Source organism: Corapipo altera, unplaced genomic scaffold (assembly GCF_003945725.1).
Source record: "Corapipo altera isolate COAL_440 unplaced genomic scaffold, ASM394572v1 65, whole genome shotgun sequence".
NCBI classification, from domain to species: domain Eukaryota; kingdom Metazoa; phylum Chordata; class Aves; order Passeriformes; family Pipridae; genus Corapipo; species Corapipo altera.
In genome coordinates, this window is record NW_020884891.1 from 8,685,143 (window position 1) to 8,699,783 (window position 14,641).

At 37.9% G+C, this 14,641-nt stretch overlaps 1 protein-coding gene across 7 annotated transcripts in view; it reads left to right on the top strand.

The window, feature by feature from the left end:
* Positions 1–14,641, top strand: part of GRIA3 (glutamate ionotropic receptor AMPA type subunit 3) — a 154,195-nt gene that overhangs the window by 40,582 nt on the left and 98,972 nt on the right. For all 7 annotated transcript variants that reach the window (XR_003527973.1, XM_027645372.1, XM_027645373.1 and 4 more), the window contains one exon: positions 122–361. Coding sequence is in view for 6 of the 7 variants with exons in the window: in XM_027645372.1 (XP_027501173.1) it covers positions 122–361 (240 nt within the window). In the remaining variant the exon portion in view is untranslated. The remainder of the gene's footprint in view (positions 1–121; positions 362–14,641) is intronic.

Sequence of the window (14,641 nt, forward strand, 5' to 3'; positions counted from 1 at the left end):
ATCTGCTGCATCATACAGAATAATATCAGGAATGGTTAGAAGGCTTACCTGAAATATACTTTGAAAGTTTGATTGCATTCAGTGTTTTTCAGATTTTCACACCCTTGTCTGTCTTTCTTAGTCTGTTCACAGTTTTCCAGAGGAGTTTATGCCATCTTTGGATTCTATGACCAGATGTCAATGAACACACTGACATCATTTTGTGGAGCCCTTCACACATCCTTCATCACACCCAGCTTCCCAACAGATGCAGATGTGCAGTTTGTCATCCAGATGAGGCCAGGATTAAAAGGAGCCATCTTGAGTCTCTTGACTTACTATAAGTGGGAAAAGTTTGTGTACCTCTATGACACAGAACGGGGTAAGCACCATCATTTTAACTGATTTTTATATTTCATAGCTTGCTTTAAGTATTACCAGAACCAGTATGTGCAGCACAGTTTTCTTCTGATGTAGGTAGCATGTGGTCCTAGAAAGAAGAAACTAAAGTGAATGGATAAATGAAAAGAAGGCATCCTAATATTAATGATCATTTTTTAAGAGATTTTCTGGAGGATATTGTTAACAATGTAAGCATTCAATTGGCATACCTGGTTTCCATGGAACCACAGACTCAGCACTTGCCAGGGTTTTTGAGTCCTTACAAAATAAATAAAGTCGACACTATGAAGTTGGCTGTTAGGCAAGACCTTCCACCCTGTGTGACATTGCAAATCCTGCACCACTTTACATAAATGCACATTTCTGCTGTCACTGGACAAAGAATCCATGGTCAGATATGCTCTGGAGATGTCTAGGCATCAATAAAGTCTAAGAATAGAGAGCGTAAGATGCTTTAGGGCTCGGCTGGAGAAAAGATGCTCCAGATATGTCACATGGATATCCAGAGACAAATTTACATACATGACAAGAATGACCAGAGTTATGTTTTACTGAGTGGAAACATACTAAAACCAATGTTTCCAGACTTAAACCAATTATTAGATACTAAAAGTACAAAATGTAGCAAATACTGTCAAAAAGAGATCTAGACATCAGAAACCATTTTCTGTGAGGAATCTTGCATATTTCTGTGGAGCAGCTGTTGCTCTGAGCGCACAGAATTTGCTCTGTTACAGATTTCACCTGGGCAGCATTTTTTGTATCAAATAGATGTGCCAATGCCCTTCTCACCAATTTTATGATTTGCAATTCCAAGACCTTCTTCAGAGCAAAGGGATCTGGACAGAGACAAAGAAGCTTAGATTCTGTTCCTGGCTCCCATGACAAAATTCCAATCCTTTAGGCTACTGCATATTGTTAAGCATCAAGTCTTCAGTGGCTGTGCTTTTCACACTGAAAATTAGTAGTATCATCCAACCAAGAGCATATCATATGTTGAAAGAAAGTAATTTTCAGTCTGATTTTAGGTGAATGTCAAGAGTTCAGAATTTTCTGAGTGATTTCGAGGTGTTAAATATTTCTAGAGCTGAAAAACACTAGCTATGAGATCAAGTATGAAATATGGAGAAGCTAAAAATGCCATTACTTCTTAAATCTTGTAGAACACCCGTACATCCGTATTTCTAATTTAGTCCACTTTTAAATGAAAGCTCCTGTGAGTAAGCCATTTGTCTGAGTAAAAAAGGCTTGATGTGGCCAAATGTGATAAACTTACAGCATGTGATAAAGTAAAATGTCATTTATTCCAGGACTGATGAAACTTATCATGATTAAGGCTAATAAAGTTTGCAGTTGCCCAAGATCATGCCTAATAAGAAATTTGGCTCTTCAGACTGGAAAAATAATCCAAAACAGTAAGAGTTTCAGTAGAATTTGTCTAGATGACATGACTATCAGACTAACTGAGATAGTAACAGGAGTCATGAGGGAGGGACTGACAGCCTCAAACTTGCAGTTTTTGGCAATTCATTTTGTATAATCTTTAGGTAGAGTCTAATCATGAGCTTATTGTGATGACTAACCCTTTTGGAACTGTTTAGGTTGTGTCTAGGCATTATTTTGCCTTGTTCATGCTAAGATTTTAATCACAGGTTAAAACACAGCTCTTGCTGGTGGAATTAGCCCCAGGAATCTGACTTTACCTCTTTTGCCATCTGCCTCGTGTGTTGTCTTCCCATTCACATCCTACTCATAATATTACAATTACTAATCCAAATCATGTTGTGAACCTACAGTGCTTCACATGCGCGTAGGCCCTGACATTCTGATCTAAGTGTCAGTGACAAATCTGAATTAGATGACAGTGAAGATGAATGTAGGATTATAAAATGAAGCTGAGGGCTTGAAGATAAAGGACAGTTGTGTCTTTAGGACAGAAGAGGCATCAGTACATATAGGTAGCTTGGTGATGAGTTTTGAGTTGTTTGGGATAAAGTTACCACATGTTATCTGTCCTCCCTATACATATATCCTCTTTACTGCTGTTTGGTGACATATTTGTCATCTGCTAAAACAGGAACAAAAATGAACAGTTTATTGTCTTTAGCTACTGGCGCTTTAATTTGGTTAATACAAACTTGGTAGCAGTCCTATCAGTTATAATTCTTCCAGTGTTATAACAAATTAAGAAGTTTTCTATAGGAGGGAGAGGCAGGGCGATTAGGTACTGAGGAATGGACATTAGAGTTCTTTGTTTGAGGAGTGGTAATCATGGATGACAGCACCTGAAATATGTGGCAATTCCAGTAAGCTCCCTAATTTCTTGTGACAGACCTTCAAATACCAAAAAAACATCCCAAGAGTTTGGACAGTAATAATGGTGAATGACTCTTTGTGTCAGGCAGTGAACAGACTGTACATGTTCCTTTGCTGAGATACCACTGGAAATGCAAACACTAGAGCTGTAATAAGTTTTAATAATTCCTGTCTTGGATACTTAACTGCTTTGGGACACAAACACTGTCAGGAGAAGGTGTTAAGCAGTTTACTGACAGTTCCTGAAATAAACTATCACTTAAATACTTCCTTTCTAAGAAGATTATAATCTCGCTGAGAATCTGAGAAATCACTAAATATTACACTATTCTTTCTTATGTTGTATTTAGTTATGCACTAAATTGTTCTTGCAAGTAGTTTTACAGTGTTCTGCTGAAGCAAAACACTGCCATGTATTAAACATTGCATTTTCTATTAATAAGCTCTGTAGCATATTACAGAGGCCATACAAAACTGAATAAACCCTGTGGTTATAATGAACTCTTTTGGTTTAAGCTTAGGAGAATGGAGCTTTATAAAATTGCTTCCTTTAAGCAGTGGTCTTTTTGTTCTTTGCCACCAAATCATATAATCATATGGTTTCCCCCTTGGTGACAGTGGGTACAATATTGTCATGTTTGGCTCCTGCAATGAAGACAAAAGATAAATCTCAAACAATAGAATAAAGTTAAGATGTACAATTACATAGATAGGTGGTGAAGCTTTTAATCCAGTGATTTAGTGTGTACATTGTATATATTTATATTCTTAAGTATAAAATAATATTTTATTTTCCGTTGCTATGAGATGACTGAATGTTGCAGATTGTGCTCTCAAATATGTATTTATGTGCAGGTGTAAAATTCAGTTTCTTAAAAACTTCTAAAGCACACAGAAAAAAATAAAGTGTGAGATTCATGATTTTCACCAGCAAGAATTATGTCATATCATTGCTTATTTCAGTTGCTGGACTTATTCTTCTACAGAGAAACAGAAATTTAAGAAAAATACCAAATTCCATGTTATTTCCTAGTACCAGAAGAAAAAAATATATACTTTGCAGAGTAATGATGCATTAGGAAATGGCTGCTAAGGGAAGAAAGGACTTAAGCAGTGTGTAGAAGAAATAGTCATGTGTTCATTCCATGCCTCATGTGTTTAGTTCATGTGAAAGGGAAAGGCAGGGTTGATTTCTGTTTGTATTAACTCACATCAGTAAGTTGACACTGTTGGTTGCTGTGATGTGTGCAAAGTATCTGATTAATTATATGGTGCTAACTCCCTCAGTAGGCTTCTCTGCAGTAGAACTAAGACTAATTAAGATTATGTCAGGATGAGATGAGGTGAGGTTACATACAGAAAGCTATTAAGAATTTGGATAGCACTTGTCAGGAAAGTCACCTTTTGCATCTCATGCTGAGAATTATGTTGCATCAAAAACCCCAGGTTTACTTGCACTCTTCAGGTCTGTTTCTCTTCTTGCTTTGCTTTAAATCAGATGTTGTTCCGCTGAAGTCAGTGGTCCAGAGTAACACAGGTGTGAATGTCTGGAGAGGTGAACTTGTGGTTTTTCACAGTCATCTGACTGTTGCATGAAAGTGTGAAGTACTTCTCATTTAATTATAAAAATGGTACGGGGAATTATAATACTGAAGCTTTTGTTTATTTAAATTTTCATGGTGCTCCATTTCCGTTTATTTTTGCCAGAGAAACATAATTTTGTACAGATTGTTCACTTTCTATCTGTCAGTATAACACAGGCATTTTGTCCTAAGTCACTTTGATTTGTCATACCTACTGTGCAGAAAGACACTGCTTTCTGTCATGTAGATCATTTAAACAAAATCACACCAGGTGATTTCTGTGATTTGCATCAAGTCTTCATGTTCTTCCTTAGGATCTTAGGAGTCCTCACAGGACATGAAAGTGCTGTCTTGGTTTGTGTAATGCCTACCAACTCAGTAGCAGGTCAGTCTAGGCAGAGGTACAGAGGGATCACAGTCTTTATGGCACTGTAACAAATACCTCGCTAAATCTGAAGTATTTCTGTCATTTGGTTTTGATTTAGCCTGTTAGTACATATCTAGTGTGGCCTACAATCAAGGAAAAGGAGTTTTGATAAATAAGGTTATGGTTGGCTAATATATTTTTTTAATTGGTTAACACTGGCTAGATGAAGGCTGAGGCAGAGAGGTGTTAATCTAAAGCCCTGGGTTATGTGGCTAAAGAGAGGTGAAAATGTCTACTTTAAAAGCAATTACATCTTTAATCCTTGCTACTGCAGAAAGACAAAAATTTGACCTGAACGTAATGGATGGGTGCAGAAGGCCTGAAAAGAAAGCCTCAGGAAATACAACCAGACCTATTTCTTTTAGATACAAAACCTTCTGGTCCCCTGTTGCATAAAGAAATGCCAGGTAAAGAGCCGGGGGGGGGGGGGGAAAGGTACAAATAGAAGCTTCTCAATGATCATGTGTAAGGCATCAAATTGCCTTAAAAGGGGTTCAGTACAAGGCAGTGAGATCTGATTCACTGCTCCTGCTGAAGACAAAGAATAACTCTGTTTAGTTCTGCTTTTACAAAATGAGGTTAGTTATCTATTGCTATCAAAGGACAAGACACTTCTGTACTGCTTTCCCTGGAGAATGAGAGATTGGAGCTGATAAAAGAAGCAGTATGTAGAACCAGGCTCATTATAGCTTCCACAAAATTAAATTGATGGATTTTTTTTTTTTTTGGTGAAATAAGAGTTGCACTGAAAATTACTCATATATAGAACATAACATTTTTTTCTGCAAAACATCTGGGGTAAGATTAATTTTTATGGAATCTAAAAAGACTCTGCTTTAGTTCTTGATGGATTCCTAGGGATTTTAGAATGTTTTCTGGTGGACTGTCTCTCCTGAAAACAGCAGTGGAAAATGTAACCCAACACAGAATGACTGACTCCTTTTTATAAGCACCTTCCATCAGCAGAGAGGTGCAGAAGAACTCCTCCTTCCACATAGCTGATTTGTTAAACTCAGTATTATATTTCTGCATGTCAGGAAGTTTTATTTTATTTATAAAGATCATTCTTCAGTGAAGGGGAAAAATGAAACCAGTGGAAGCAGCTACACCAGTAGTAATAAACCCTGAATTCAGCACCTGCTGATCAGTCAAATGTCAAAAGAGTCGATAGCTGAGCTGTTCATTAACATGTTTATTTTTCAGAGCAGAGGAGTTATTCCACTAACTGAAGAACTGCTTTGAATCCCTTGCATAAAGAAAAAAGGATTTAATGCTGGCTTATGCTTTTCTCAGAATTAAACATGGGCCTGGTCCATTTTAAAATTACAATTCTTGTTTGCTAGTATGTTTATATACCTGTTTACTTCTCAGTTGCACCTGTGAGGTTGATGCAATGTATTTTGCTTATGCTTTCAAAAGTATGAAAGGATTTAAAATCTTGACATTTTCTTCTGTAAAAATCAGTCTGTGGTGAAGAATAATGGAACATACAAAGCTTGTTTGGAAGCCTATAAAACACCAGAGGTGACAAAACAGGGAAGAGTTACTGCAAACCTTGATTCTTCTGAGTTTTTTGGCTCTGTACAGGAGCGTTTTGGACAGCAGCCCAGGTTCATGGGGATGACATGCAGACAGTATCAATTGTTAGCATTTAGGTAGCTATGTAGATGAGCTGTCTCATTCTCCTTTCCCACTTCTTTATATAGTGGGAAATGCACAGCAGGGAATAAAATCTTGGCAAAACCTCCCGAGCTGAGGCTCAGCCTCCGTGTCACAGATTTGTACATTTGAAGAATTATGTGCCCCAGTAACTGCCATCCAGAAATTTTCTCCTAGGTCAGAAGAGAACTTGTAGCATGGCCACAGAATGTGGCATCTTTTGCGTGGCTTTTCCTGAAAGGATGTATGGTGTAGGTTCAGGTTTTCATGCTCTGGTACAATAGAGAACACACACAGTGTAAGGATGCTTACAATAGAAAATCCATTATTTAGATTTAAAGAACAATCATACTTCATGCACTTACATGCAATAAGAAAATGATCTGTTTCTTTCACGATCAGCCTTTTGGGAATGAGTGATTTTACCATATTATAATGCCTAGAGTTTGTATTTATATAGAATTGAAAGTTGTAGATACTGCTTAGCAATATTTGTATGAAATATAAGTAATTTACCCTGACAGAGAGGCAAACCTTGACATTCTTATTAAGGGTGCATTGTTTTGTTGCTTTCAGCAGTATAATGTATGAACCAAGGCTCTGCACAGGAAATATGCCAGGATCTTAACTGAAAAATTCCAGGATTGCTTTACTGTTTAATTTTACTGCCTAAATGTGTTTGGGAATAATCTGAGCCTGAACAGTTAAATCTAGCTTTTGATAATCACTTTCCATTTATTTCCTCTGAAATCTCTGAAGTCTCATACAGATTCCTTTTATCTTGGTCTCTGTGGTACACAGATACAGAAGAAAGCCCTTTCACTGATCCTTGCCCAAACAAACATTGAGACCCTGTGTGGGAGAATGGATGTTGGCTGGTTTTTAGGTGGACTGAGAACCTTAAGCGTTTTTCTCCTGATCTTTCCCATTAGCTGCTATTTGTTTAGCTTACCCCTGGTAATCGCTTAAACCGTTTTTCTAGCTTATGGACAAGAAGTGTGAGTCAACTTTGAAAGTCATCCAGCATGAGATGTAACATACTGGCAAGACTAACATGCAGCTGAAAACCAACAGCACAGGGTTCATGGGCTATGCTGTACTGCAGCTTTGTGCCTCTTGACCAGCGTTGTGTGCACACAGTGGGTTCAGTTTGGTGTTGAGATGCCCAGGCCAAATGCCTGAGTGTCCTTTGAACCTGTTGGAACACATACCACTGCCAGCAGTGCTTTCCAACGAGAGGAGTAACTACACATGTGCAACACATTTGTGTCTTGTTTCATGGGACCTCTGAGAATAAGAAAGTGTGTCAGCCCATTCATGAAGAAAAGAATATTATGGTAACCTCACTCACACTGGCTGTGAATCTGGTTGTGGCTGAGAAAGTGTCAGTATCTAACTTGACTTTATGTGAAATCAGGTCATAAACCTGAGTCAGAATGTTCAGTATACAGAGTATGAACAGGCAGGTCCTGTGTAAATAATTTCTGGAAGTCTGAATTTCTGGACGTTCTGGACATGTGAACCCTCATAGTCCTAATGAAAGCAACTGAAACTCTCAGGATCATGAGCTGTGGCCCTGAATATCTTATGTAGTAAACAGGAGAACCAGCAGCATTTCCATTCACCAAAGCCTTAGAGATGAGCCTGGGAATGATTGTATTCATAAGCTAAATCATGTAAATGCATGCATTTAAATATTTAGCTTTTCATAAATATGCATGTTTTATCAACTTTTGGTAGAGCTGTAACATTTAATTTTTTTCATTGTTTGCACAAGTCATTTAAGTAGCAGAAGCTTTAGGTGTCATTTGATTCTATGTGGCCATCTTAAATGGTCAGTATCTCACTTCTCCAGATTTCTTAAAACAAAGCTGAAGTTCAAGACAGTTTCTGACTGCAGGTAGAGAGGGGAAGGGCTGAAAAGATACATTAGAGGCATTGTTGGCCCTTTTGCTCTGAGGCAAAGGAAAGGACTTGACACAAAACCAAGCTTTAGAGGTGATAGAAAGGATTTGCTTGGAATCAGAGGCGACGAGGTGGAATTTGTTGATCCTGTCAAGGAGATGGGACTTTTTAGACTAGAAAGGATGACTGCAGAAAAGAATCCCTGTGTGCAAAAGACTGCAGGTAAATCTTTATCAACCCTATTTATTTAACCCATCTCACCCAACAGATCTAGGAGTTACTTCGCTTGAGTTTATTATGTTCCATCTGTATATGCAGAACAACTTTAAAAACTTGAAGTCTTTGGCTCAGATGCTCCAAGCAAGGCAGGCTGGCTTCACCTGGGAAACTGGGCTGATTCTGTTCATGGAAGTAAACTATCTCACTGACTTAAAGTCTGCATAAGGGGGCTGGTACTCTGAGGGTGACTGAAGACAGCAGCACTATTTAACACAGAATCAAGAGGAAGCAATTTTTGAGGTGTGACGTTTAACATTGAATTAGCGTATGAACTTTAGTACTTGTTTCAGTGGAGGAGCACGTTCTGGTTATCACGAGTTTTCCAAAGGAAAGACATTTTGACACCCTATGCCTTAATGCAATTAAGGTGGCAGTTGCTTAGCAAGTTAGTATTCTTACAAGTTTGCAAATGTTATCACCCTTCACTGGATCTTGACTGTGTGTTTACTCTTCCTGTGCATCTTTCTTCACCTAGAAATTGTTGTTTCTTATCCCGAGTGACAGCTATTATTGGTGGCACATGGAATTTATGCAACAGTGACTGTTTCTTATTCACAGTGAGGGAACAGATAACCAACATACACTATGAGAGACCGCACACTTCTGTGAGCTTGATGTGATAGTGAGAAGATGGTTTTCAGCCCAGGCAAATGAACCAGTCACTGAGTGAAGAACTGTGGAATGAGCACAGGCTGTTGTGGCTTAATGGAATGACTGTAATAGTTGCAAGTGATAAAAGAACACCAAACACAAAAGAGATTTCTCCAGCGTTTGAGGAATATATGAGTAAAATGGAGTATCTCAACAAGTTAGTAAATCAAAGCTTCTCCTTTCATAGAGCGACCTCAGATACTCCAAAACAGTTCTCAGCTGAGCAACGACATGTTCTTTTCTCACTACTAAAAGAGAGACTTCATATGCAGTTTGAATTTCTTTTGATACAGGACTATATCATGCTGGGTGAATGGTGTGTAAAAATTTAGTTTTGTTAAAGGCTTTGTGCTCCTGAAGTGATTTTCATTTGATGGTCTCAAACAACAGTGAATGGATGTTGATATGCAAGGGATTCCAGTCCCATTTTTGAGATGGAAGATTTGATGTACTGATCAGCAGGTTACCCAACCTGGTCTTCGTCTGCTTATGTATGCGGAAATACCTTTGTTGCATTAAAAGCACAGTGAGCTTTGACTTAAGATCTGCAGAATGTCATAGTGGAATTCAGTGGCCATGGTTACTAATGAAAAGCAGTTTTTCATACTCCTGCACAAGAATTCCCTTAAATTTTACCATGAATTTCCCTTTTCTTGTAGAAAAATACTTGAGCCTTTGAAGAAACTCATAATGGGTTACTTAGAAGCTTTGCGTTTAAGGGAGTTATTTAAAGGTGTTTACCATGGAGTTTATATGAACAAATCAATTGGTTATAGATTCAGTACTTTTGTTTGTCTATGACACTTGGCCCTTTTAGATGTAGTTTCTTCTTTCAGGCTTCAGAGAATTTACCAAACTAGTTTGTCCACGTGCCTTTTTCTTCCTAGAAAATATCAACTCTGTTAGTAAGTATAAAGATTACTCAAGTGCTTTGTAGAAGAAGAATAAATGTGAATGCATTTGTGGCAAACCCACTCAGCTAGCAGGTAAAATGACCTTGTATTGTATTTAGGTTAAGGAGTTTTTAAAGGATTTTTCTTTTTAGAAAGATATTTTTCTCTGGTTTCTCATGAGACGTTTAATATCACACTGCCTTTTTTTTATTTTTGAATTCTCTTCTTGCAATTCAGAGTAGGACAGCACTGTGAGCCTGCATTTCAGGAGGTGTATAAGATACAGTAGTACAGTGGGATGAAAAATAGCTCCATAAAGTGATTAAGTATTAATCTCTAAAGAAAAAAAAAGTTAAAAGTTCCTGACATGAATTTTGTACTCAGTAACAAGTAATTATTCATTTCTTCAGCTTCAGATGCATAGCTTTTCTTGGCCACCTCTTTTGCTTTGATTCATGATGCAAAGAATCATTGGGAGGGAAAGGTGACCTGAGGTTTTATTCCTCCTGATCCTGAGCTCATCGTGTTCACAGACTGTTGCTTTGCACTTACACGTATTTCTGACTTACCTTGGTTGTCAGCAGCCCAAGGAAACAAATCAGCGGTCAATGCTTTGCACAGCTTAGTAGCATTTAGTCAGGGCCCCTCTTCAGCTTGTTAAACTGAACAGAGTTGTCATCTCCTAGAACAGCACAGTATCCCCTTTAATGCTGAAGCATTTCTCCTCCAGTGTTTAGGCCCGGATTCCTCAGTGCTCCACGGTGCAGGGGTGCCCTGGAGTCTGGATTTGCCCGTGAGGTGCGTCTGTGCTCCCTCCAGGTGCGTGGGATGAAGCCTGAGTACAGTGCTTTTGCCAGGGGAGTAGCTCAGTGAGCAGTGTGGGCTAGTGCATCCTCTCTGAGACTGAAGAATTCCATAAGCCCAAGCTGTGACTCCTGGAAACACAGCCCAGTCCTGCTGTGTGCCCCAGCACAGGGATCTGTGCTGGAGCTGGGTGTGTTGGGAAGCCATGAGCACCACAGTGCCGTGCTGACATCAGTCTGGAAGGGTTAACAGATACCAAGCAGTGGTTGTTAAGGTTTCTTAAGAGCTTCTGAGGTGTCGTTTGCTGAGGAGATATTTTTGTCAGTGCTGATAATAACAATAACATGCAGTGAATTACCAGGGCTGTGCACATACTAGGCATAAGAGGACTACCATTATTTGCATGAAGTGGTAATATCTTCGTAGCATTTCTTCTGCTGTTTATGAAGTTATGAGTTATTTCTTGACTTCCTATTCATATTCAGGAGAGAAGTAATTCATTTTTGATAACTCAGATTTTGATAATCTGCCCAACTGTACTTGAGAATGGGGTTATAAAAGAGCAAGACCACTCTACACTAGGCATCGAACCCTACTGCCCAAGGCCGAAGACACATCCAAATTGCTCTCTTCAGTTGTGGCGTTTTTTTAATCAGCACCTATGGTTTGTGAGAATTTAACTGAGGCTTCTTTCTCCTTTGTAAAGTAAAAGCCACTTCCAGATATTCTAGTTTAACCTAATGAAGTGGCCAATCATCAGTGAAAAGCCCTTTTACTCCTTTCCTGTTGTTGTGACATGGTGTGCAAAGCATTCTCAAATGCAGTGGCTCTGAGCTGTTCTTAAGGTGTCTAGATCTCATAGTAATAGTTAAGAGGACTTTTCCAGAGAAGAAAATGCATTACAATGGTCATTAAAGGTTTTCTCTGGGTACCTTAGAATGTTTTAGACACTCTGAAGCCATTAGATAAATATGGGAAATAATGCACAGATGTTCAGGTGTCTTTTTTAGCATGGTGTTTCATGCTGGTCATCGTTAAGGACATAATATTGTCACTTTTGTAGCAAAGACTATATATGGCCATGTAAATTTACACTATGGTCCCCCTGGTGGTATAAAAATAATGATGTAGTCTCAGAATTAATGTGGGAAAGCATTTTTTAAAACTCTTGGGTGCCTTCAACTCAGTATGATTGGTGTAGTTGATACTGAATTATGTGTGGTTCTAATGGATGAGTACATCAAATAAACTAAAATATTGGATAAAGTTGTGATATAAACAATATATTTGTAATTTTCGGTTACATTATGTCCTGTTGAGCCATCTGAAATATCTGAAAGAATCCATAATTGTCACTCATCTTTATGAAATACCAAAGTCATATACCACACTGACCTCAGTCTATGTGCATTAATTCATCAAGAATTTAATTTGATGAGTTTAAGTCAGAACTGCAGTATAAAATCCTTTCAGTGCAATTTAATTATTTTACCAGCATTATATACACATAACAGCATCGTAGACTGGATTCTGTCATGATCTGCACCAAAGACTGAAGATATTGTTTGTTTTTAGATCAAAGAATGCTATTTGCTGCAATCTTAGTTCTTACCGGCTTTTTTTTCCCCAGCTTAAACAAGGGGATATTATGGTTTTAGGAGCAAATATTAGTCTACAGTCTGTGTAGTTTAGCACATCTTTTATTAGCAAGATAAGGCTTTATTCTTTAAGGGGAACGAAAAAGAAAAGAGAAGAACAAAAACAGGGAAATGAAAAACAAAGAAACCAGTCTCCTGACATTGTTTGGCTCAGCAAGATCAAACCTTGCAGCTCACTACAGTGGTGTCAGTAATGGATCTCTAGACAGAATTGCCTATTGCTTGGTAGTACTACCATTATTGATCAGTTGTTTTTGTCCATGAACTGACAGTGATAACCACAAATTAGATCAAGTTTTTATTAAAGGAATAAAATCAAATTATGCCGGACTGTAGACAAATAATAATGAGTTATATGAACACATAATTATTACAATAACACTTTTTGCAGATATTTCTTTAAAAAATAAACGCCCAAACCCTCCTGTTTGTTTTTTCCTGATGTTTGTTATTCGGTTCTCTGCCTCCCTCACCTCACGTGGTGAGGCAGGACTTTCAATGGCATTAACAGATTTTTAATGGCATTGTAACGGTTGCCACAAAGAGTGGAGAGGTGGGGGCAGGAGGGGAGAGCTGAGCTTCTCTTTGAAAGGGAGGTATATGAGGGTGAATACAAGGATGCATAAGTTATTGCAGCCTCAAGGCAGCAGTAATTTATGCACTGACAGTTTAAGTTTCATGCTATGCTATTTTAAAAAAGCCTTACAATGAACTGCCTCAGTTACACAAGTGTCTGTGGTGCTTTTAGAGATATTCCACATCATGGAGACAGTTTGAACACAAACTTTTGGAACACATTCATCACAGTGTGGTATTTGTCCTGTTTCAGTAAGGAAAAAACAGTAATAAAAAGGCTTAGTTACTTTCCACATTTTAACATTAATCTGGGTGCCCTAAAGCATTTTTCAGAGTTGTTTCATTGCTTATTTGTCTGGGTTTAGCTATGTTGGTGCAAGTGAAAATTGTGTGCACTTGTATTGTGTTATTGTAGTTGTTATTGTAGTCATCCTCTCTGGAACCATTTAGCTACACTTCTCAAAGAAAACAGCAAAATGGATGTGAATGGCATACATTTCATGATGACCAGTTTGGTTTGCATGCTTTCCTTGTGCTACAATTCAGAGAGAAGTCTAAGTGCACACAGCATTCATAACATACAAGACCAAACAATGCTTTTCACATGAACCATGTAATAATATCTCTGCAGTAAAGCACCATTTTCTAATAGGGAAGTATTCAACTTAATTATATAGCAATAATTTCCATTATTTTAACAATTATTGTGAAACTACACATCTGGAGGCATAAATAAAAGCAATGATTTCAAAAGTTTGACCTGTATAGAACTACACAGAGTTTTCATTAATAATATACATGAAGCCAAGCACACTAAGTGTAAGCAGCTTTAGACCATTACAATTTAGATTTAATTTATGTAGTCTCTGGATTGACCTTCTTCAAAAACTGGCCACAGTAGGCAATGTAAACACATCACTGTGTGGCTCAGAGTGAACTTTAGATGCCAGCTGCATCCTCATAACACTTTATTGGGTCTCTTATGAAAATTACAGATAAAAAGATAATGGGAGATATGTTGTTATTTGTTCTTAAGTTTTAAGTGCTATTCATTTTGTATAGATATTGTCTTGGTTTATGGAATATTCATGTGCATTTTTCTGCGGATAGTGTTTTTGTGACTTCAGTGACCTCCCTCTGACTATAAAGCTGGATTTTGTCAAAATGTTTTTAACATTAAAACCTTTACTGCAGGGAATTCAGATTGCTACTGGATGTAACCAAGTCAGTTCAGTTGTTACATCAGCATATGCCTCAGAGCATAGCAAATGCCGTTTGTTGCGTTTCTTTGAAGTCAAGCAATGCAGATTTGCACAGGTGAAGGTTTGACCTAATATGTTTAAAAAGAATTTCTTGAGAGGTCCATTTCAAACAACAGAATTGTAACACAGAGATAAAAACTCGTACAAAATCATTATTATGAAAGAAGATGAAAAAAATCTGCAAATCTGCCAATTTTTGATATTCAAATGTGTTCTTTCTTCTAAATCCCAGGCAGGTAATCTTTAG